The 24,517-nt window shown below is 33.6% G+C and overlaps 4 protein-coding genes across 6 annotated transcripts; 3 read left to right on the top strand and 1 right to left on the bottom strand.

The window, feature by feature from the left end:
• The first annotated feature begins 1,148 nt into the window (after nucleotides 1–1,148).
• Nucleotides 1,149–10,649, top strand: LOC111885653 (brefeldin A-inhibited guanine nucleotide-exchange protein 5). The gene is made up of 30 exons (XM_023881892.3): nucleotides 1,149–1,482; nucleotides 2,206–2,284; nucleotides 3,039–3,279; nucleotides 3,357–3,478; nucleotides 3,565–3,623; nucleotides 3,714–3,771; nucleotides 3,856–3,940; nucleotides 4,026–4,160; nucleotides 4,252–4,310; nucleotides 4,405–4,474; nucleotides 4,553–4,744; nucleotides 4,826–4,879; nucleotides 4,956–5,141; nucleotides 5,239–5,337; nucleotides 5,410–5,598; nucleotides 5,690–5,800; nucleotides 5,879–6,063; nucleotides 6,160–7,195; nucleotides 7,290–7,653; nucleotides 7,740–7,888; nucleotides 7,954–8,307; nucleotides 8,393–8,559; nucleotides 8,646–8,764; nucleotides 8,842–8,898; nucleotides 9,151–9,311; nucleotides 9,405–9,524; nucleotides 9,609–9,745; nucleotides 9,819–10,080; nucleotides 10,159–10,254; nucleotides 10,338–10,649. The coding sequence occupies exons 1-30, from the start codon at nucleotides 1,371–1,373 to the stop codon at nucleotides 10,398–10,400; spliced, it is 5,121 nt and encodes a 1,706-aa protein (XP_023737660.1). The 5' UTR covers nucleotides 1,149–1,370; the 3' UTR covers nucleotides 10,401–10,649.
• A 1,056-nt stretch (nucleotides 10,650–11,705) lies between these two features.
• Nucleotides 11,706–14,274, top strand: LOC111885667 (50S ribosomal protein L22, chloroplastic). 2 transcript variants are annotated; one of them, XM_023881915.2, is made up of 7 exons: nucleotides 11,706–11,865; nucleotides 12,790–12,935; nucleotides 13,039–13,121; nucleotides 13,231–13,386; nucleotides 13,485–13,595; nucleotides 13,708–13,774; nucleotides 13,851–14,274. In XM_023881915.2, exons 2-7 carry the CDS (start codon nucleotides 12,815–12,817, stop codon nucleotides 14,135–14,137), a joined length of 825 nt encoding a protein of 274 aa, XP_023737683.1. In that variant the 5' UTR covers nucleotides 11,706–11,865; nucleotides 12,790–12,814; the 3' UTR covers nucleotides 14,138–14,274. The 2 variants fall into 2 exon arrangements, with proteins under 2 accessions (XP_023737683.1, XP_023737684.1); XM_023881916.3 differs by having other exon boundaries at nucleotides 11,724–11,861.
• A 942-nt stretch (nucleotides 14,275–15,216) lies between these two features.
• On the bottom strand, nucleotides 15,217–18,222 carry LOC111885675 (rac-like GTP-binding protein RAC2). Its single transcript, XM_023881922.2, has 7 exons — nucleotides 17,953–18,222; nucleotides 17,744–17,831; nucleotides 16,451–16,560; nucleotides 16,145–16,208; nucleotides 15,869–15,933; nucleotides 15,632–15,697; nucleotides 15,217–15,485 (listed from the first exon to the last, which is right to left on the bottom strand). Exons 1-7 carry the CDS (start codon nucleotides 18,052–18,054, stop codon nucleotides 15,387–15,389), a joined length of 594 nt encoding a protein of 197 aa, XP_023737690.1. The 5' UTR covers nucleotides 18,055–18,222; the 3' UTR covers nucleotides 15,217–15,386.
• A 924-nt stretch (nucleotides 18,223–19,146) lies between these two features.
• Nucleotides 19,147–21,530, top strand: LOC111885659 (casein kinase II subunit beta-1). Of its 2 annotated transcripts, none has more exons than XM_023881901.3 (5): nucleotides 19,147–19,717; nucleotides 20,212–20,430; nucleotides 20,610–20,719; nucleotides 20,818–20,983; nucleotides 21,061–21,530. In XM_023881901.3, exons 1-5 carry the CDS (start codon nucleotides 19,432–19,434, stop codon nucleotides 21,189–21,191), a joined length of 912 nt encoding a protein of 303 aa, XP_023737669.1. In that variant the 5' UTR covers nucleotides 19,147–19,431; the 3' UTR covers nucleotides 21,192–21,530. The 2 variants fall into 2 exon arrangements, with proteins under 2 accessions (XP_023737669.1, XP_023737668.1); XM_023881900.3 differs by having other exon boundaries at nucleotides 19,157–19,717; nucleotides 20,607–20,719.
• The last annotated feature ends 2,987 nt before the right edge of the window (nucleotides 21,531–24,517 follow it).

Genomic DNA, 24,517 nt, shown 5'->3' with positions numbered 1-24,517 from the left:
AAAAATTTCGTTTTTAATTTAATACAAAAACCATAATTGTCAAACCATTAATTTAATACTCCGGCATCGGGCCTCGCCCGGCATCAGGCCCTGCCTGGCATCGAGTCCCGCTCGGTATACCGATTTGTCTCTCTTAGGCCCCGCTTGTCTCCAGGCCCCGCCTGCTAAACACATACAATCATATAACATGCTAACACATAAAAAACGTATTCTACTGTATCCCTGTCCTAAGAAACATACTCTGCTAATAATGAGATACGGAACTTCGTCTGTACTCAGCTAGTTCCAGCCAGGGCTTCAGCAGTGCAAGGTGAGTCTCCTCACTATGTGAATGGGTCTAAGGCCACAATGCCAGCCCATGCAGTCTATGAGTAGGAAGACCCGGGGGTTAGCCCTAAGCATTGTATGCTAGTATGTTATTCCAGACCTTGGTTTGATGTCGGGCGGGTGCCCAAGGAATGTTTGCATGTTAGATTATACTTGTTGTCTGTGTGATACTTGTATGTGTCTGGTAAATAGGTAAGTGTGGGCGAGGTCCCGTATCTCATCACTAGCTGAGTACAAACGATGTTCCGTATCTCATTATTAGCAGAGTATGTTTCTTAGGACATAGATATAATAAAGTATGTTTCTTTATATGTTAGCATGTTATATGATTGTATGTGTTTAGCGGGCGGGCCCGGAGACAAGCAGGGCCTAAGAGAGACATATTTGTATACCGAGCGGGGCTCGATGCCAGGCGGGGCCTGATGCCCGGCGGGGCCCGAAGCCGGAGTATTAAATTAATGGTTTGACAATTATGGTTTTAGTATTAAATTAAAAGTGAAATTTTTGGTCATGATTTTTGGGATGCTACACAGTTAAAACAAGTTAGTTGCTTTTTTATGTACAAAAAATAAGAAGTTGCCAATATGTGAACACGGATAAGAGGTAGTTACCCTTCTAAGTCATTTTCCCTTTGAGTTACCGGTTAAAACATGTATTAGCTGGTAATATTGATATAATTTAAACAGTCAAAACAAATTAGTTGCTTTATTATGTAAAAAAAAAAAAAGAAATTATCAATGTCGATTGAAGTTTTATAAAAAAAAATAGTATCTTTATGCAATTTGCCATCAACATAGATAAATCAATAACTTCATTTCCACCTTTTTGTTAACTGGTGCCTTCGTTTTTAGTAAAACTTGATCCACCATCGACAACAAGATCTCAGAGCGCGAGAGTTTGATCTCTCTCACTCGTGAACTCAATCAACTAAAATTCAACTCATTTACTCTTCTGTTCCAACTCAACACCGAGATCTCTGGCTTAACCTCGATCAAACAAGAAGATCGATTGAGAATTGGAATCAAAAGAAATTTAAATCGAAGATGGCCGGAGGTGCTGCTGGAGGTTTTGTTACTCGAGCATTGGAATCCATGCTCAAAGAGTGTTCTGGGAAGAAGTATACCTCTCTGCAGACTGCAATCCAATCTTATCTAGGTTTGATGTTTGATCTCTCTGGTTTCCTTCAAATCCCAGATCTTCAGTTTGAATTTCAATGCGTGTTTACATATCTATATTTTGAAGTACTTAATAATTTTTGCCTGTTGTTGAGTCAATTGATTTCCTCTTTCAATCACCAATTTCTGCATCGGTTCCGCAAGAAAAGGATCTGCGCAAGATTTTTGACATGGACCCTAGTATTTCTCTGATGCAAAGGGGTGTGTGTGTTTTGGGGATAGGCAACACAGTACATCCTTTAATGCATAAAGTACAAGCGAACCTGAATTGTTATATTTATAGGAGTGGGAAAAGTATACCAATCCTAATACCTGAGGGAATGAAAGTGTGGCAAAAACGCAATTTCCCGGAAGCAGTGGCAGGATTGTTCATTTAACATCAACATTTTTCTAATTTCGTGTGTACTAATTTGGCATCAACATTGTTCTATTTGTTAGTTTCAGTTATTGTGTTATAGGTAAAGTTCAATTCATTTTTTGGGAATGAAGGGATAGTTTTGGTTGTCTTGCCATTACATATGTAGCTAGTTCAGTATTTGTTATTTTAGTTCATCTTGGTCCATTCAGAATTTGAGGCTTTTACATAACTGTTCTTTCCGTAATCCTTGTAACTAAAGGATTTTGATGCTCTTCCATGCTTTGTTTCTTTATATGGTTGATGATTTCAGCATTCACTAATTCCCAGTTCGTCTTGCATTTCCAGAAAATTCCAAAGATATCAATAAAGAGGTGAAATCAAGTGATGCCAGCAAAGTGACATCTTCAGAGGGAGGAGACACAAGGTGCTTACAATATATATTGTTATAAGAGGATGCATGTGCCATTATCATTTGCAACTTTTTAGTTGCCAAAATTCTGCTACAATTGCTTTCTTCTGATCATTTTCTCTCTTTACTTAATTTCTTTCTTGCTAACCAAGTTTTCACTTCATTGTCTGTGCGTGTATATAAGATTGAAACTTTAGATGTAATTCGAATATGTGTCTGGAAAGAGTAACACAGAATCAAACCAGTGGATGTATCAGTAAAAGAGAAAGAGAGATGTAGATAAATGCATCATATGATTTCAGATTAAGAAACAATAGAGAAATGCCTCTACACAAAACTCGATGCTAGCAATATAAATCGAGTGTATTGGAAATTGGAAAAAGATGTATACATGAGTTGGGATTTATGAGATACTCCTTCCTTTCCCAAAATAGACAGATCTCTTGAACATAAAACTTGAGGGCATTAGTATTGTTATGAATATTGTGAATCCAGTGTTTGCATGTTCTCTGAAGGTTTACAACATATCTCATATCTAGTTTTTAACTGCCTAAGCTGCGAGAGAGTAGAAATATGCAATAGTTCATTTTATAACATGATATAATGACTATTTTAAGATAAGGTAATTTAAGTGGATCAGGATGCAAACTCAACCAGTGATTTGTGATTTCATCCACAATTCTACAGATTATTCAATTAGGAACACAGTTTTTCCATACGGTTATACCAATCCTTACACTCTGGATCATTTTTAACATTGTTGTTGCAGTGTGCCTGAAACCGATAATGGAACCACAAGAACTGAAGCGGAGGGTGATGTGGCACCTTCAGCTTCAAATGATGCTGAGGTGGCAGAAAACGTGGTATCAGGTGGAAGTGTGAAGACAACCTTGGCTAGTGCTGGGCATAGTTTGGAAGGAGCTGAGTCGGAACTTGTTCTTAATCCATTACGCCTTGCATTTGAGACCAAGAATCCCAAAATCATTGAGCTTGCATTGGATTGTCTTCATGTATGTCAATTAGTTTACTTTGTTTGTAGTGGCTTTATGTTTATAACATTATTCATGTTAAAACTTTGTAAGTGCAGAAACTCATTGCATATGATCATTTAGAGGGTGACCCTGGTCTAGAAAATGGCAAAAATGGTCCTCTGTTTACAGACATTCTGAATATGGTCTGCAGTTGTGTGGATAATTCCTCACCAGATAGGTACATTGTTTTTCATATTCTTTCTTTCTTTCTTCTTTTTTTTTGCTCCAAAAATGTCATTTTTATGATAATGGAAATTCATGCAGTACTACTCTTCAAGTCTTGAAAGTGCTACTCACTGCTGTTGCATCCGCCAAGTTTAGAGGTAATCTTAATGCTTTTAAGGGATATTTGATATTTCTTCTTGTTATGTGGTGTGAATTGAAATGCTGACATTGTGCTTTCTTATATGCAGTTCATGGGGAAGCATTACTAGGGGTAATCAGAGTGTGTTACAACATTGCTCTTAATAGGTAACTCTTAGTTTTTATTCCTTAGTTTATTTTCACTTTTCGTGAAGTGAATTCATCAACCAAAAATCTCTTTTGAATGCTCAGTAAGAGTCCTATCAACCAAGCTACATCCAAGGCTATGTTAACCCAAATGATCAGCATAGTCTTCAGGCGAATGGAAACAGATCTGGTTTGTAATCTACAGCTATTCATTCATATTATTGCTCTTATACTCTTCTAAATTTTGATTTTGGCTCTCTTGCATTGCAATTCAGGCGTCTTCACATAAAAAAAGTGGCTCATCCACAAAGGTTGAAGAAAGTTTTTCAGGTGATGAAAATGGTCAAAAGTCAACTCCTATTGAATCTCTTGATGAGCTTCATAATCTTGCTGGTGGGACTGACATTAAGGTATAATCAATTTCATTTTCCTATATGCTTCTGTCATTTGTAATGGTAATATATCAGTCAAGATTAAGATGTTTGACCTTTTATTATACAGGGTCTGGAGGCAGTTCTTGACAAGGCTGTGAAACTTGAAGATGGTGGGAAGACCCCTCGGTATATAACTATATATAGTCTTCCATAAAAAAAGTTGGCTTGAAATTTATTGTATAATTTATGCTGATAATTTGTCTTTTATATTGTTTTTAAGTGGGATTGATCAGGAGAAGATGAGCATTGGACAACGTGATGCTTTGCTTCTTTTCCGCACCCTTTGCAAGGTTCACATTTTTTTTTTCAGTTTTGACTTTTGACTACAAAAAGTTTGGAACTTTTGGTTTAATTTTAGGTAATTGCAGATGGGTATGAAGGAAGATAATGATGAAGTTACTACAAAGACTCGTATTCTGTCTCTTGAACTTCTTCAGGGGTTGTTGGAAGGGGTCAGTCACTCCTTCACTAAGAACTTCACTATCATTGACTCAGTCAAAGCTTACCTATCATACGTGTTATTACGGGCATCAGTTTCACAATCCCCAGCTATCTTTCAAGTAAGTTGGATGCTTTCATTAATGTTTTTTTTTGTTCCTTTTTGCAAATGATTTATAACATTATTTTGCTTTATTTTGCAGTATGCAACTGGAATTTTTTCTGTGCTATTGTTGCGTTTTAGGGAAAGCCTTAAGGTACCCACAAGTTTCTATAGTGCCTTTCTATTTGTTTTTGTAAATGTGATATACTTGAAATTCATTTTTTTTTCAGGTTGAAATTGGTATCTTTTTCCCCTTGATTGTTTTGAGATCTTTGGAAGGGTCAGAGTACCCACTCAACCTCAAATTAAGTGTTCTCCGGATGCTGGAGAAAGTTTGCAAGGATCCACAGATGCTTGTTGATCTATATGTGAACTATGATTGTGATCTTGATGCTCCAAATTCGTTTGAAAGAATGGTAATTTGTCATTTATGCCCATGGACTTTACCATATATTTTCTTAGTTCTTAAACAGGTACATGATTGATGATTCTGGTAATTTTCTTGACATATAGGTGACAACCCTATCAAGAATTGCTCAAGGGACTCAAAGTGTGGATCCTAACTCAGTCAATGCCACTCAGATTGGATCGATCAAAGGGTCTTCACTTCAGGTTTTGTATTTCCTTGTAGAAAGATTCTCTTTTTTTTAGGGCACTGATAATATTTTGTCTTTCATCTTTCAGTGTCTTGTGAGTGTGCTGAAATCCCTAGTTGACTGGGAGAAGTTGCGAAGAGAGTCAAAGCAGAGTGAAGACCAAAAATCTATTGAGGAAGATTCTTCAGCTGCAGAGTCTCAAGTCGGAAGTGATGTGGCAAATAACTTTGAGAAAGTCAAAGCTCATAAATCCACCATGGAAGCTGCAATATCTGAGGTACTTGATACTCTCTCTTATGGTTTGACATTTGAGGGCAAAGGACTGTTTTTCTAGTTCAAAGGTGATTTAAGTTATCAATAAATTGCAGTTCAACCGTCATCCTGTAAAAGGCATTGAATTTCTGAAATCAAATAGTTTGGTGGAGAATACACCAGTTTCAATTGCTCAGTTTCTCAGAAATACCCCTAGCTTAGACAAGGTACAATATTTGATCTACAATAGTTTAATGCCTTTCCAAAATTACCCTTTTTTCACCATCTTGTGTCTGGACTTTCAGGCAATGATCGGTGACTACTTAGGTCAACATGAGGAGTTTCCTCTTGCTGTAATGCATGCTTATGTTGACTCTATGAGCTTCTCTGAAATGAAATTTCATACTGCAATCCGTGAATTTCTTAGAGGTTTTCGTCTTCCTGGCGAAGCACAAAAGATAGATCGTATAATGGAAAAATTTGCAGAACGGTATGCATTCATTTAGCCCCAAAAAGAAACTACCAATAGTCACTTTTATGCTTAAACCTGACTCTTATTTCTTTGTATGTTTTATTGTCTTTGCAGTTACTGTGCAGATAATCCAGGTCTTTTCAAGAATGCAGACACTGCTTACATTCTTGCATATGCAGTTATAATGTTAAACACTGATGCTCATAATCCAATGGTGTTTCCTAAAATGACAAAAGCCGAGTTTGTGCGAATGAATGCCACAAATGACCCTGAAGAATCTGCACCAACAGATCTTCTGGAAGAAATTTATGATTCCATTGTTCAAGAAGAAATAAAAATGAAAGCTGATAACCTCGGGAAAAGCAGCAAAAAGCCAGAAGCTGAGGAAAGAGGGGGCATAATCGGTATTCTGAATTTGGCTCTCCCAAAACAGAAAAATCAAAGCGACACACAGTCTGAAAGTGAAGCCATTATCAGACAAACACAAGCAATTTTTAGGAACCAAGGGGCAAAAAGGGGAACATTTTATACATCATATAAAATCGAGCTGGTGAGACCAATGGTTGAAACTGTTGGATGGCCACTTCTTGCTACATTTGCAGTAAGTATGGAAGAGAAAGAAAACAAAGCTAGAGTGTTTTTATGTATGGAAGGGTTCAAAGCAGGAATTCACATTACACATGTGCTTGGTATGGATACCATGCGTTATGCTTTTCTGACATCACTCATCAGATATACTTTCCTACATGCACCAAAAGATATGAGAAGTAAGAATGTTGAAGCACTAAGGACATTGTTGGATATAAGTGGCACAGAGCCTGATGCACTTCAGGACACTTGGAATGCAGTTTTGGAGTGTACTTCTCGTCTAGAATATACCGTTTCTACCCCTGCCATGGCTGCTACAGTCATGTTTGGATCCAACCAGATTTCAAAAGATGCAGTTCTTCAATCTCTTAGGGAATTAGCAGGAAAACCATCTGAGCAAGTTTTTGTGAACAGTGTTAAACTCCCAAGTGAGTCAGTGGTGGAGTTCTTTACTGCTTTATGTAATGTCTCAGCTGAAGAATTGAAGCAGAATCCAGCTCGTGTTTATAGCTTGCAGAAGCTTGTTGAGATCAGTTACTACAACATGGCCCGTATTCGTATGGTAAATAGTAAACATACTTCATCTATTCAAATTTTAGATTTTATTTTCAGTTTTTAATGATTGGAAAATATTACTGTATATATATTTTTTTCAGGTATGGGCGAGAATATGGTCTGTTTTGGCTAATCATTTTATTGCTGCTGGAAGTCATCATGATGAGAAGATAGCAATGTATGCTATAGATTCTCTAAGGCAACTTGGGATGAAGTATCTGGAACGTGCAGAGCTTGCTAATTTCACATTCCAGAATGACATCTTGAAACCGTTTGTTGTTTTGATGCGAAATAGCCGCAGTGAAATAATCCGAAGATTAATCGTGGATTGCATCGTTCAGATGATAAAATCAAAAGTTGGAAGCATTAAATCTGGTTGGAGAAGCGTTTTCATGATTTTCACAGCTGCTGCAGATGATGACCTGGAACCAATTGTCGAAAGTGCTTTTGAGAATGTAGAACAAGGTATATGAAAACATATTCGTTTTTTTTTTTATTAAAAAAAAAGTCAGTTTTCACATATCTAACAGAAAAAACAAACAAATTTGCAGTTATACTGGAACACTTTGATCAAGTTGTTGGTGACTGTTTTATGGATTGTGTCAATTGTCTAATTGGATTTGCCAACAATAAAACTTCTCATCGCATCAGTTTGAAAGCCATTGCACTTCTCCGCATATGTGAAGACAGACTTGCAGAGGTTTGTTTGTTTGTTTTTTTTTTTGGAATTAGTTTAATCATCCACTAACTGAAATTATTGTTCAGGGTCTGGTGCCAGGTGGCAGCTTGAAACCGATTGATGATAATGCGGATGCAACTAGTGATATAACTGAGCATTATTGGTTCCCAATGTTGGCTGGTTTGTCTGATTTGACATCTGATCCGAGAGCTGAAGTTAGTAACTGTGCACTAGAGGTGTTGTTTGACTTGTTGAATGAAAGAGGAAGTAAATTTTCAGCTAATTTTTGGGAAAGTATTTTCCATCGTGTTTTATTTCCTATTTTTGATCACGTGCGCCATGCTGGAAAAGAGACTACATTGTATGGAGATGAGTGGGTCCGTGAAACTAGTGTTCATTCATTGCAGTTGTTATGCAACCTTTTCAATACTTTTTACAAGGTATGTTTTTTATTTACTTTAATTTCATAAAACTTTATACTTTTTTTATTTATTTATAAAATATGTGTGTTACTTACTGTTTCAGGAGGTATGTTTTATGCTACCCCCACTGTTAAATCTGCTGTTAGATTGTGCGAAGAAGACAGATCAGTCAGTGGCCTCGATTTCCCTTGCTGCATTGGTCCATCTTATAGAAGTTGGAGGACATCAGTTTAGTGATAGTGATTGGGATACCTTGTTGAAAAGCATAAGGTGTGGGTCCCATCTCACCTCTCTTATTATATTTTGATTTTGTATTCATGAATGTTTACTCTTAGTTTATACCTGTGGGTTTGCAGAGATGCTTCATACACGACTCAACCCCTTGAGCTACTGAATGCTTTGGGTATTGAAAGTGGTATGACTAAGAGTAGGTCAGTTGTGGCTAGAGATTTAGAGGTTCACATAAATGATAATGGTAAGAAGCCACTTTGTTGTCATATTTTATGTGTTTCATTTGCTCCATAGAAAGATGTATTAATTTTTGTGTGATAGGTCAAGTGCAAGAGAATCAAGAAGGAAGACCATCAATGGATCTGCATGAATCTGAAGGTTATGGCCTACCCTACAAGTTATTTCTATACATCTAAAACCATCAATTATATTTTATTACATCATCAAATGGGCCCAAACTTTTTTCCCCTTCAAACTCTCATTCTCATTTTATGGTTCTTGGTATTGAAGAAGTACAGATAGCATATTGAGTAGAATCATTTTTGATATTGTATTTTATATATATATATATATATATATATATATATATATATATATATATATAAGGTTCTGACGCTTGAAAAAAAACAGTTTCACCAGGAAAGGTCCAGAATGGTTCTGAAGCTGCAGCAGATTTGCAAAGAAGTCAAACGATTGGTCAACGGCTGATGGACAACATCTTCATGAGAAGTTTCACTTCAAAGCCCAAGAATCCAGCTTCAGATATCGTGGTACAAGCTACTCCATCCCAGGTATAGTGTTGTTGATTCTGATCTTTTTAATTATTAAACAGATTAAAATCTGTAAAAAAAAAGTTTGATCTTTTGATTTTTGATGGTATAAAGTCTGTGGATGTTGTGGGGGGGCATGAGAGTGAAGATTTGAGTGAGAGTCCATTCATGGGAACTGTAAGGGGAAAATGCATAACACAGTTGCTACTATTGGGAGCCCTTGATAGCATCCAGGTATGTTGCTACTTTTCTTTAAAAATATGGGAAATTTTCCTTTTTCAAAAGAATTGGTGAAAAAATAATAGAATATGGATGCAGAAAAAATACTGGAGCAAGTTGAAGGCGTATCAGAAGATGACAATATTGGAGATCTTATTCTCCATGTTAGAGTTTGCTGCATCATATAACTCTTACACAAACCTCAGACTACGCATGCAACACCTTCCTTCCGAAAGGTGAGTTTAGTTTCACACTTAATTTGTGGATGTTTTTTTTCTGACACGTGGCAAACTGTGATTGGTCGGTCAGGCCGCCATTGAACCTTCTACGTCAGGAGTTAGCGGGAACTTGTATTTATTTGGATGCGTTACAGAAGACGACCTGTGGGGTTGAGAAGGGAGAGGTTGATGATGACGTGGCAGTGAAGAGTGATGCTGAAGAGAAGCTTGTGTCATTTTGTGGGCAGGTGCTGAAGGAAGCATCTGATTTCCAATCAAGTATTGGAGAAGGTACAAACAACAACATGGAGGTTCATCAAGTTCTTGGATTACGTTCCCCCATCATCGTTAAGGTAAGGGCGTTTTAGACATTTGATAAAAACAATACTTGAAAACATATTTTTGTAAGTAAAAATGTTGATGTAAAACAGGTTCTCAAGGGGATGTGTGTAATGGACAACCAGATATTCAAGAAACACTTGAGAAGCTTCTACCCTTTAATTACCAAGCTTGTATGCTGTGAGCAGGTAAATCTTAAATTTTTTTTTTTTGATTTAAATTTTTGTATCTTCTTTAAATCTGAATATGAAATTGTGTGGCTGTGGTTCAGATGGACATTCGTGGTGCACTTGCGGAGCTTTTCAGTATGCAACTAAATGGACTTTTGCAATAGGGAATGTTTGAATGAATTATGAGCGCTTTAGAAGCAAGAACACGGCCTGTGAAACATCATTTTTGTGTCTGTATTCTGTCTAGTAGTAAACTATTCTTTTGAATGCTGACAAGTTGCTGTTTCGTTGTATATTTTTGCATAGATAGATACACCAAATTGCATCAACTTTATTTTTCTTTTAATTGCTTCTTGTACAACATGTTTGTCTAACCATTAGCCGATTCAATGCCTTAAAAGATTCAGATATTATCTTGCATTGCAAATCACAATTCTCTATATAAACATAAACTACATTACATGTTTTTATTTATTTACGTTTTATAGCAATGTGTGACACGAATGATAGGCACCTACTACACTAGGGGTGTGATTAAACTAAAGTTATGCCGTGTCGTGGCAATGGTATCTAATGAAATAATGTTGTAGTTAGTTTCAAACAAAATAGTTGATTAAACTAAAGCTATGCCGAGTTGATTATTTTTTAAGTTGTATTTCTAATTTGGTTGTTTCTATCTTCAAAAGATTTTTCCATAAGCAAGGTCCATGGTCATGGTTTACCCTCCACACACAATTCAACTCATAATTTTCATAGTGTTGGAACAAAGAATAGTTTGAAAGTTATGTCTAAGAGAATTAAAATCTCAAATAAACATTTTGGATAATTGTTTGTTATGAAATCTTATTATATTTATGACAAGTTAATAGTGTTTATGCCAATGTATATAATGATATCCAATATACTTGGACGATTCTTGGTTAATGGTTGATTTTGTGATCTCTAGCAAAGTTCAATTCGTTGATTTCTTAATATTACTTAAAAATAAAATTAGTCAACCATCAATTATTGGATTTTAATTTATAGAACTTTTCCAATCGTTTTTTTTCAAATCATTAGAGCAACCAAACATGACTCTAAATGTATTTTAATCATATTACATAATACCAATTTTGACCATCAACTAAGTTATCCGGCTAGTCCATTTTACTATTTATACTTCCAACCATCGATACTTTCCAATTATAGTATGAATATTTAAAAAAAAACTTTTATTGTTATAATACGAAATGTATGTTTGAGTTGCAGTTGCAAACTTAATGTATTATTGGTTTTAGTTTCAATTTGAACAGCTATTTAAATTTACTAAGAGATATTTTAGATATATGATAAACAAAATATTTTTATTAAACTATGTATTTAGCTTAAACTACGGATCAAATATGTAAACATATTTGATTTGGAGGCGTTTTTGAAAATTTTAAGTTTAAAGTGATGTAAACTATGCAAAGCAAAAGACAAAGGGCTTCATGTTAATATTTTTCAAACTTCATTTGAAGTGTAGGGATGTAATGTTCTTTCTCTGAGAAACTCCACAGCAGGCAAAAGCCGAAGCACGCCGCTTATAGAAACACCGCCACCACTTTCATCCGTCGATATTCATCTCCGGTGACGCATATTTCTTTGTAGGTGGGCATTCTATGTATTCTTCCTGATCCCATTAACTCCTACTTTTGTGTATAAATCTGATTGTTAGATTTATGTTTAGAGACATTATATGATATAATCACTGAATCAGAATAGCAGTAGCTTTCCTTGTACGTGCTTAGCGAAACTTAAGTAGAAGTATGTCTGACAGAAAATGTGGTGGGGCTGAGAGTTTTAGGTAAATTTTGTGACGACGCAAGTGCATATGAAGTGTTTGATGAAATGCCTGACCTAGATATTTACGGTTTACCATTCCGAGTGTAGTGATATCTGACATGTTTGTAAATGGGTCACTGAAAACTTCGAAATACTATGAAGAACGCGGTTAGTGATTGTTGAGTTGTTTCTGAAACTTCCAATTTCATTTTCCTCACACCAATCAAGTATAAGTGTCTACATGAACGGATGACTTGTTTTTGGCATAGGGTGTAGTAGATTAGTAGTTGCAATCTTCTAACCTACTTGTGTATGAGTTCCATACAAGGTGAGGAGGTGGAGTTTTGCTATGCTTATGTATCAAGAAGCTATCTTTGCTATGGAAAGAAGATTATAAAAGTAGGATACACAGTTTGTTCTTTTAAGATAAAAACAGATGGAGACTGTCTGATTTTGATTTTAAATCTGTCAATAAGAGTTCTTGTTAGTAGAGCATTGGATGGATATCAACTTGTCAATTATCATGCATATGTTTTTTAAGCTATCTCCCTCCAAAGCTTCTTTTCACATTCCAACTTTTTTATACGTTGTACTGTGATACTATGACAAGGTTTCATATTTCTGGATATTAAATATTTGTGCTGTTTATCATGTATCTAAGATGTTGTCCCTATTCCACATCATCATATGTTCTTTTTGTTTCGTTTACAAATAGCTCATATAAAATCATATTTTTCTGGGAACTTTCAGTGAAGACTGCCTTTAAGAATAAGTCATGGTGGGCTGGCATCGACATGTGCATTCTTTGTTCCAAAAGGTTGGGAAAAGAGTGGAAAGCAGCTATCACACCTATGCAAACTTTTCCATTTCTCCATTGAAGTTATCTCAAATTCAAGGTTAAAACATTATACAATATCTTTTAGATTTGAAGCTTGGTAATATGAACTTGTGAAGAAAAACATGATTTCCTTATCTTAACATTATTGTTTTTTTTTTCAGGTGTGCCACCTCATATGCAGCTCCTTCGAGTTCCACCTTCAATAAACGTGTCAAGACCTTTATATCACTATTTCCACCAGTTGGTAATGCTTTGGAGTTCATTTGAATCAGTTTATTTCTCATCTTTGTTTAAATTGGAAGCTATGATTTATAGGTTTTGTTTTTGAGTTTTCTTTTTTCCATGTATTGTAGGGATTTACTAGTACAAGAAGATTACTTTCATCTGAAGCAACCCCGGGTCCTTCTCCTCTAACACCAACATTGGCTATAGGCAGTGGGAAAGCTGAACCTGAGAAAGCTGTTTCCAAACCTTCAAAAGTCCAAGCAGTTCTCAAAGACATAAAACAGGTGCATCTTTTTCATTCATTATTAATCACAATCTTACTCTAAAACATAAAGATGCTAGTTTCGTATTATTTAATTTTAATATTTGTTAATGGTTTCAGAGCCCAAAGAAGGTGAACTTGGTTGCTGCATTGGTTCGTGGGATGCGTGTTGAGGATGCTCTATTACAGTTACAGTTGACAGTAAAACGTGCTTCAAAAACTGTCTACCAGGTCACAACACTCTCTAATACATTCAAATAAAAAAAATGTTAATTTTGTAAAAATTGTAATAGAAAGAAACACAACCACTTAATATATATATTTTGATGATTGATTTGTGCAGGTGATCCACTCAGCCAGAGCTAATGCCACACACAATCATGCATTCGATGCAGATCGCCTTATCGTTGGTAATAATAATAATAATGATAACAATATAATAGTTTATTCAATTCAATGATAATTTTATAAATGTTGTATAAACAGCGGAAGCATTTGTTGGGAAGGGATTTTTCAAGAAAAGGGTGTCATATCATGCGAAAGGTAGAAGTGGAGTAAGAGTGAGACCCGAGTGTAGACTAACAGTTGTTCTAAGGGAAATAACCCCTGAAGAAGAAGCCGAAATTGCCAGGCTAAAAGTCCACAATTTCACAAAACTCACCAAGCGAGAGAGGCGCCTCGTGCCACATAAGCTTATTGAGACAACCCCCATCTGGAATCGCAAAGGTAACCCTAGAAATCACCAAGAACAACCTCCTGCCATGGCTGCATGAAATTCCTACACTTCTTTACTTTTGTTTTCATGGACATTGTAAAAACATAATGTTGTTTGTGGTCAAACTATGGGGTTGAATTTGAATGATGGGAAACCTCAGGGGTTGATTTTGAATAATTAGGAATCTTGAGACTATGTCTATGTGTATGTGAGTGCTTTCTTTTTTTTAGGGATAATGACTTGAAAGGGTAATGCATTTTTGGCTTTCTTTATATTTAGTTACTAAACATTTTTTCATAATTTATTTGCCACTGAACTATTGAAACCGTTCACATTTTACCCTTATGATCGGTAAGGGTAAAATGTGAACAGTTTCAATAGTTCAGTGACAATATAGATAATTAAAAAAAGTTTAGTGACTAAAAAATAATAACAATATTAAAAATACTTCTAAATGTATGTTGTGTGTAATATGAAAATTTAAATATCTTTTTTAATAGTAAATATATTAATATGATGTATGTCAATACATGGAGTATAACAAAATATATAATGTATCAATGTATATATGTATTATTTTATAAATAACATATATGGTTTAATATCTGTCCATAATTTTATAACATAAAATTCATACATATAATATTAGGATAATTTTTATACATATAATGTTGCATTTTTTTATAACATAAAAGTTATACATAGCATATTGGTTTTGTTTTTCGTTACCTTTTTCGGGGTATAATATTAGGATAATTTGAGAGGGAAACGAACTTTCAACTTTATTCACATTTAGTCCATGAACTTTTTTTTATTATCTATTTGCCATTGAACTATTGAAACTGTTCATATTTTTACCCTTATGACCGGCTGCCGTTATAAGGATAAAATGTGAACATTTTTCAATAGTTCAGTGACTAAATATGAACAAAATCAAAAGTCTATTACCTTTTCAAGTCATTATCTTTTTTTCTTAGCAGTTGAAATATTATTTATTCATTAATCTTGCTTTATACATTGAGTGTGTTTTACACAACTCGATACATGATCACCAATCACCGTACTCACATTAACATGCCATCCAAATAACTTTTTTGCATCACCAAAAAGAAAAAAGAAAAAGAACAAGACCCCACCTTAAAAGTCAAAAGGAAAAGAATGAATAAAACATAAAAGATACTTTAGTTTCAGGGAATCATCATTATATTTATGAACAACACAAGCATTCCCAATTGGATAATCATAAAGCTAGGAAATATGAGTTGTGATGATTTTCAGAATTTGTAACTTGTTTTATAAAAATCTTTTCACAGTACAAGACATCCTAGACGTCGTTTCTTTTGTTTGCTTGGTTTTGAAGGTTGAAGGACTGCCTTGATTGCCACGTCAAATACCGTCTTCACACTCTGCATGCATCACACATGACATCAGCACTACTACTTGTAATTTGTAAATGCATATTTTCATAATATAAAAAACATGAAATAGCTAGTAACATGTATTATATATGAATATGAATATGAATATGATGGTTGGAACAAAGTCACAAAACCTGTTGTGTCTTGGAGCTGCATTCCACATAGCCCACTGCCCCTATTTGCTTCTTTAGTTCTTCACCCTGGATTCGAATTAATTATTGAAAAAGGAAATCTTCAAATTATGATTCTTGAGGGACTAAAACTTATATTACCAACAGTTTGTGATTCTCAGAATCCCTTTACTTTTCCAGTTTTACATTTATAGTCCCTGATGTCATGCAAACTCCTTAAAAACCACAAATAAGTTGTACCTGTGATGTGGATATAGTAGAAGCCCCTGGATAGTCCATTAGAAACTTCTTGTCTTCTCTCAAATCTGTTCATCCAACCATGATTTACTTACACAAGTATGAAACAAACTAAAGGAGGAGATGTAAATATGTAATCATGTAAATTTTAAGAAAGTGGCTTCCATAATGCTTATGCTTATAACTAAGGGTGCAAATTGTAAGTATTTAGTCTATAAAGTCGTTTTCTCATCTTTAAGCGTAAATATTAATAACGAGAAAAAGAAAAAAAAAACCAACCTAGCTTTGTCCCCACAAGAACAATAGGCACCGAGGGTGCGTAATGCCGCAACTCTGGGATCCACTTTTTTATTTCAACCAAAACAAAAGAAATCACTATTGTTAATGCTACACATCATCTCAATCAATCGCATACACAAATAAAGTAGCATATTTTCATAATATATATATGGCAAAAAACTAGGACAAAACTTCATGTGTCATACATGAGAACTGAGAAGAAAAGATTGATGTGATAATACACATACATGTCTATTCTATTATATATGATAAGAAAAAGAATATGATATAATTGAAAATACATACCTTTTTGGAAATGTTCTCGAAGCTAGGTCTACTTATCAATGAAAAAGCAAGGATGAAAACATCAGCTCCTCTGTAGCTCAGTGGCCTTAACCTATTGTAGTCTTCTTGACCTGTTTTTTACATTTTTTTTTGTTTTCAATATAATACATTCAACATAATTAATTGTATGTAACAATCGTCAATCAAGGATCGTTTTTCTACTTGTACAAACAGATTGTCAAACCCCAACTAATTTATCACCCGACAATATCAAATATATGATATGGGAATGACATATCACATTGGAGGCAATGTCACATGATTACTTATTTGTTATAATTATAACACCAAGGCAAGGCAAGCCTCCAAAAAGTACTTTTTATCCCTATGCAAAATTTGAGCCAATTTCATATGGGGGCTTTCATCCCAATCATTATCGTTTGGTCCACTATATAACATAATGCTCTTTGTACTATATGATTTTATATAACAAATTATAATAGATTCCAATTAATAACCAAGGGAGGGTGTTTTTCTTTTTTTATCATTCACTAAATAAGAAGCATAGACATAGTACAATAGTGGATTTACTAAATGCATGTTGTCCATTTGCACATCGAATTTTTTTTTTTCTTATTGTGTCATAAAGTAAGGATTTTACTATGTTATTTTTTTATATAAATATTAAATAGTAAAAAGTATAAAGAAATAAAACAGTATTTTGGTTTATTATGTTTCGAGAGGACAAAGAACGGCATTTCACAATAATTTATACTACTTGATAATAACTATATAACATGACATAGAGAATACCACCCTTCATATGCAATGTATATATATATATATGCTTTAACGTCCTTATCTATATATTGATTTTGTTTTTGCCGTTTATTCAATATAGAAAATAATCCAAATTTTTATTCTTAGATATTTAAGATTATTAGTAATTATTGTACGTATGTGAGTAATACTAATACACCCATGCAAACTTATGTAATAATTATACCGTTTGCAAAGTATGCTTTACAGCAAGTAAATTAATTTGATGAATATAATTAAAATTCATATACTTTTGTACGTTTTCATTAAACTATATTTTATAGAAGTGATGAACATTTTGTAAGTAACAAAGGTGAAAACTTTTGAAAATATTAATCATACTAGTATACTACACACTTACATTTAAAAATACATATCTTATTGATTTTAATTATAATACACACACATTCAAAACAAAAAACTTTCTCATTTTCATGATGATATATGAATAAAAAAAGATGAAAAATGCATATAAAATGTAAAAAAGGAGTGTACCAGCAGTATCCCACAGACCCAAATTCACAACTTGGCCATCAACAGTAACACTTGCACTAAAATTATCAAAAACCGTTGGAACATAATCCTGCAAAAACAAAAATATATATGTTTGACGAAGAACATAAATTTCCAAGAAAAGTCAAAAGTCAAACCTTCAACAAGATCACACACACATAGTGAGTAGAAGAACAGAAGAATAGTCTTACAGTGGGGAAAGTGTTGCTGGTGTAGGAAATAAGAAGACAAGTCTTTCCAACTGCTCCATCTCCAACCGTAACACATTTTATAAACTTTGTGGTTGTACTCATTTTGACTTTGACTTTCTTGATTTTGACCTTGAAGAGCTTGTAGGAATTTAAACCCTGGTTGATTGAGGAAAGACTTTGGTTATGAAGAAGAAGGAGGAGAATTTATCAAGAGAAAATGATGGGTTTTATTGGGGGAAAAGTGAGGTGCCTAAAAAGAGGAAAGATGAGAGAAAAGGAAAAGTGAAAAGTCAAATTTGTAATCTTGACTTTTTGTAATGTGAGAAGTCAAAGTCCAGTACCATAAGGACTGGCCCAAAATGGAAACTAAAGTTTAGTTAATTTGAAATACTACAATACGGGCTTGGAGTTGTTAACTCTTGAGCCTAGGAAAGTCGCTAGTATACATGGGTTTAGCCCATTAGTTACGAGGGATTTTGGTTGACTTGACTCCATGAGTGTACTATTATTATAGTATTATTTATAACTTACAACTTGCAACATACCAAGGATAAGATAAGAAGTAATGTAGAGGTGGATATTATGTAAATATATATTGTACCATATTAACCTAATATCTTAAATAACCTCCACATAAGTAAAAAAAATATATATATAAAATGACATTGCGTAAGTGTGTTAATGGTTTTGCGAATAGTTATATCTGTAAACACATAGAAAAATAGCAGAGTGGCTATTTAGATATATTGTCTAATTGACCCAACACGTTAAATAATCCATGTATCATTCCAAAAAACATGAAGGTAAAATATCACGAAATGTATTTAAGGTTTCAAGAATAAATATACGAATAAAAAGAAAAAAGCTAACATATGTAGATATACTAACACATTGATCCGAGGTCTTGATAGACATAAAGCTGATTTGGGGAAAAATCGTCAAAAGTTAGTAAATTGTTGCATTTATGTCATTTTTTTCGAAGTGTTTCTAGCGATGATTCGCTATTAATAAAGAATCACCGATTAAGTTTGATTAAAAATATCATGTTGATCATTAGTTTTTTTTATTAATGTTAAAATAATTGTTATTGAATTATAGCCTAATGGACAATTATTTTATGATTATGTCGATAAAATTGTTTCAAGTATTTAAGAAAAATATGTTTAAGCAAATACATTTATGGGAATAAAAAAATTATTTTCCCACTAAAAAATCAAGAATAGGAAACGAAGAAAGAGGAGAGAGAGAAAATAAGAGCTTTAGCTCTCTCTTCCGATGTTCACGAACCCTAATTTTTCCCATCTCCCTTTGTTCAATCTTCGTGGATGCACCCCTTTTCGTCCCTCAGAACCTTGATCTTCTTTTCTTTATTTTTCTTTCTTTTATTCAATTAGGTTAAACGAAATCTTGAATCAGATCTATAGTTTCTTCGGAAACTTAGAGAGATATCTACCTATACGTACGAATATACCAATATTTATGTACAGGGATCGAGGTGGATCTTCGGCGAAGTCGGAAATGGTTGGAGGAGGAGGTGGTGGACCGTTGGATCGGAAACGAATCAATGATGCCTTGGACAAGCACTTAGAAAAGACGTCATCTTCGACCTCCAGGGTTTTGAATAATAATAGCAAGGAGAAAGAAAAATTGTCTATGCCGTCAACTTCTGCAGCAGGTGGCGGTGGAAAATCCCATCACATGGACCACCATCGTGACAACCGTTCCTCCTCTACTCTTGCCAACCCCAAAAACAAGGGCTCCGATGGTTTGTTTTCTTCTGAAAAATCTGTACTTTCCGAACGTTATGGTATGCTGATAGAAGAATAATTGTGGATGAGCTCTTTGCATTGCTTAAATCTGTTAGATTCAATCATTTATGGCATCTATTCGTGTGAAAAAGATATCGCTTGGGATTATGCATATCTACACCGTATCATTACCTGCCTTTTTTTTATTGCTGTGAATATGTTAATCAGAGTCTTTGTTATGAGTCAAATTTAATCATACACACACTACATTCATATTTTCAAGAATATTGGAAATGATATTCTAAGTGCTTATCCTGCATGAATGGATGCCTGGGTTACTATTGTGTTTATGCAAATATTAACCTGTTTGATGAGATTCTGTCTTGTGGTTTGGATAGATGAATTACCCATTTAATGGCATGTTTGTATGTATAACAAGATGAATGCACCTAAACTTGGTGTTTTATCTCTTACAATACATAATGACATTTATTTTTGATTGTAATTGCAGATGAATCTGAAACAGACAGCGAGGAGTCTGATGTTAGTGGTTCAGATGAGGATGATACATCTTGGATTTCATGGTTTTGCAATTTGCGTGGAAATGAATTTTTCTGTGAAGTTGATGATGAGTACATTCAAGATGATTTCAACCTCTGTGGGTTAAGCAGTCAAGTTCCTTATTTTGATTATGCACTTGATCTAATCTTAGATGCAGAATCTTCTCATGGTAAGCTCTATACTCTCCCTCTATTCTCATACTTTTTCTCAATCTTGGATATTCAACTAAATTGTTGGGTATATCCCTTTAAACAATGTTCATATATGTTGTATTGTTTGTTAGAATTTAATATATAGTATATATTTGGTTTGATTAAAGTGATGGTGATTTGTTATGTAAATAAGCAGGGGATATGTTCACTGAAGAACAGAATGAACTGGTTGAGTCAGCAGCTGAGATGTTGTATGGCCTGATTCATGTGCGATACATATTGACCACCCGTGGAATGTCTGCAATGGTACAGCTCTAATCTCTTTTTCATGTTTGTTCATAATATAATTTTATAAAATATACATATTGAGATTTGTAGTGTTCAAAACATTATATAATATATAGTTGGAAAAGTACAAAAATTACGACTTTGGAAGGTGCCCAAGAGTTTACTGCTGTGGACAACCCTGTCTTCCTGTTGGCCAATCCGACATACCTCGATCCAGCACTGTGAAAATTTACTGTCCTAAATGTGAAGATATCTACTACCCTCGATCCAAATACCAAGGCAGTATCCTTTATTAAAATCTAATTTTTTTTTCTTAAATTTTTGTATGTTTGTGTTCCTTGACTTTGGTTGCATAATAGATATTGATGGAGCTTATTTTGGAACGACTTTCCCTCACTTGTTCTTGATGAGTTATGGTCACCTGAAGCCACAAAAGGCCATACAAAGCTACACCCCAAGAGTATTCGGCTTCAAACTCCACAAACCATGACTTTTTTCACATACAATGCTTAACCTTTACACGGACGGGTATGTATGTCCAGAAAATGGTCTTAAGATTATTATATCAAAAGAAAGAAAAAAAAAATTAAATTAGTAGGTGTTTCATTGTGGCTGTTGCAAGTCTGTTCTGTGTTTTTTTTTTTTTAATTAAATTTTATGAGGTCTAAGAAGTTATATGGAAAAAATGGTTTATCTTTCTGTGTTGGTAGAATTAATGTAATGTGATGTTCTGGTCTGGTCTGTACAAGCCAAGGTAGTTTCATTGTATTCCTCTTTGTTTTGTTTTGTTTTGAATTTTGATTGTTGTATACTTGTTTTGTTTCCTCCACATACTAAGTAGCTTGCTTTAGTCATAAGAGTTGATTACATCCTAGCTACGATACTACAATTTAATAGGAAATAATAATAAATATTAAAATTCCAATGATATGTTAATGGTAACAAAAGCACATAAAATGGTACAAAAAATATTTTTAGGCGTACACAGAAGGTTTAATGACCAAAATGGAACATAAGAATATATAAAAGTAAACCTACTGTCATAAGAACTTGAAAAAAAATTGTCTAAAGACCCAATCATGGACAAAAAAAAGGCTTTGAGACGATAACAATAGCTTTATTTTGAGTAAATTACATGAATGGTCCCTATGGTTTGGGGTAATATGTGTGTTTGGTCCCTAATTTGTTTTTTAACTCGGAAAGTCCTTACTATTTGTTTTTGTTACGTCATTGGTTCATACTATTTGTTTTTGTTATGCGTTTGGTCTTACCTGAAAGATTATTATTATTTAAATAGAGAAAAATGCTGGAGTATGTAAAGTAAGGTGAGGGGATGAGGTTGATGGTGTGTTTATTTAAATAAATTAAAAATTCAATGGCAAAATAGGTACTTTAGGTAAAGACAGGGTCCAAGTGCGTAACAAAAACAAACAATAGGGACCTTTCGAAGTAAAAAAATAAATTAGGGATCAAACATGCAAATTACCCTAAACCATAGGGATTTACTTTTTTTTTTTTTTTTTGGATCATTTCAACTCCTCTAAATAAATATCAATATGATTCTAGTGAATTTTATAATTTTTCTAAAAGAAGGTTAAGAACGTCCACATGCTACCTTCATCACACATGAGCAAGGCGGTCCACAATTTAGAGGACCTGTGGAATTTTAGTTAAAAAGTCTTTAAATCTTGAAAATTCTCAAAAAATAAACAATAAAAATTCTAATCTGCCATTTAAACTTGTGGTATATATAAAAGACAAAATTTCATTTCAGATGGTACATTGGCACAAAAAAAGAAATAATAAACTCCTTTCTACTTATAAATTGTTATTCCCTCCATCTCAAAATTATAGTCCATCTTTCCTTTTTGGTTTGTACCAAAATAATAGTTCATTTCTAAAAATAAACAACATTTTTACCAAAATACCCTCTCATTATTACTTAACCAACTAAGCATTTAATGGAACATTAAATGCAAAGTAAAGACAAAAATATTATTTTATTATATAAAGTTAGTGACAATTAATGATTTTTTTTAATGTGTGTGTTTTTTGTCTGTGGACAATAATATTGGGACGGAAGGAAATGTATTAGCATAACACCTCATTTGTAATTCTCTTTTCATGCTCTTAGAAAAATCAAATCAAATTCACAAAAAGTGAAATGTGAAAATCTGAATCAGAAAGAAAGAAAAATAAAATCTGGGATGACTAAAATTTAAAATTCAAAAGTGATGCTCTGATATAATCAAAATCTATAGAATCTAAAACTGGTAACTTTATTTGTAGTTTACATATTAAAAAACATATAAAACTAGATTCTGGATGACTGTCCTATTAAAACTAAAATTTTGTGAAAATCAAAATTAGAAGAGATGTTAAAATCACAATTAAATACAACATCTATCTCTTAAAAATGAAAATCAGAAAGGATGAATGATAAAAAAACGTATAATACACCATATTATTTAGAAATAAAGGAATAAAAAACTCATAGACTCTTGATAATCCAAATGCATTACTCTAAAAACCTGTTAAATCCAAATAAAAAAAAATCTCTAAAATGTAAAAAAAATAAAAATAAAAGATATAATGATATACTATTACTCAATTACTTACAACTTATAAAATGTCAAGAAAGAAGAGAATAAGTTTAGAACAATGCTGTTGTCTTGTGGTTTAAAAAGAAGAAGAAGTGAGATTAAGTTTGAAAACAATGATTTTTTAACATAAGGGTGTGTCATGGTTAAAGGGTGCAATTCAAGAACAGGAAGAATGTTGAAGACTACGATTTTTTATGAGATCCAAGATGCAGATATTGTTGCTGTATTGTTGAAGCCTTGAAGGATGCAGTATTTTAAATCCGGAGATATCCTAGGGATTATGAGATCGTTACCTAGAATTGAATCGTTTCTCACCATCAATTGCTTTATCTTCACGAGTGCGACTGAAAACTTGATTTTAATCATGATCCCGCTTTCAGTTTTGATTCTCTTTGATTTGTAAGAAAACGTGTTTTGGTTTTCGGTGAAGGAGAGAAGTGCCCCAATGAATGTACTACTACATTAGACTAAAAAATTGGGTCCTGGTGAAGGATGAGCCCTGTTTATGGACACCTTCTGAACTTGCCTTGAGCTGACCCAGCACATAAGACTATATATAACATGTGATAGCACGTTCTTAGTTTAACAGCTTGCATTATATGTTAAACTTGCCACATAGGAACTCTAAACACAATAAGCTATCATCACGATCACCAACTAATTTTTTATTGTTCACTTGTTAAGTTTTCCATTTGAGGTTTGGTAAGCAGCTTAACCAAGATTTATAGCACCAGTTTGATGTTCACGAAACTGTGTTAAGGATGTGTATATGTCTTGATTTCACATTATATACTGTATTATATGTGTTAGACTGTGTAGCTTTAATATAACAATACATGGGAGTTGAGGCATTCGATTCAGCTGCAATCAGATTTCCAAATTAAATCATGTATAAAAATCACCAATAGAAACTATGTTATTAAGTTTACAAACGAATTCATATCCTCATATAGAAGATACAATATTTTTAAAGTGAAAATACAATCACTCAAGTATCTCTCTATCTAGTTACAAAAGGAGACAGTGGACTGCACTTAGAAAAGTAGTCTTTTAACTAGAATCATAAGGTGCACTTTCTCAATTTTTGGTTCCACAAAAGGCATAACGATGCTAACCAAAAACAATAAAAAACAAATAATAATAAATAAATAAATAACAAAAGGCAATAATTTATAAAATGACCAATTTTTGTTATTATAAAATATATAATTTG

The sequence above is a fragment of the Lactuca sativa genome, chromosome 4 (genome assembly GCF_002870075.4).
Source record: "Lactuca sativa cultivar Salinas chromosome 4, Lsat_Salinas_v11, whole genome shotgun sequence".
Taxonomy (NCBI): domain Eukaryota; kingdom Viridiplantae; phylum Streptophyta; class Magnoliopsida; order Asterales; family Asteraceae; genus Lactuca; species Lactuca sativa.
Note: the sequence above shows the minus strand (reverse complement) of the source record. Positions and strands in the feature narration are given on the sequence as shown.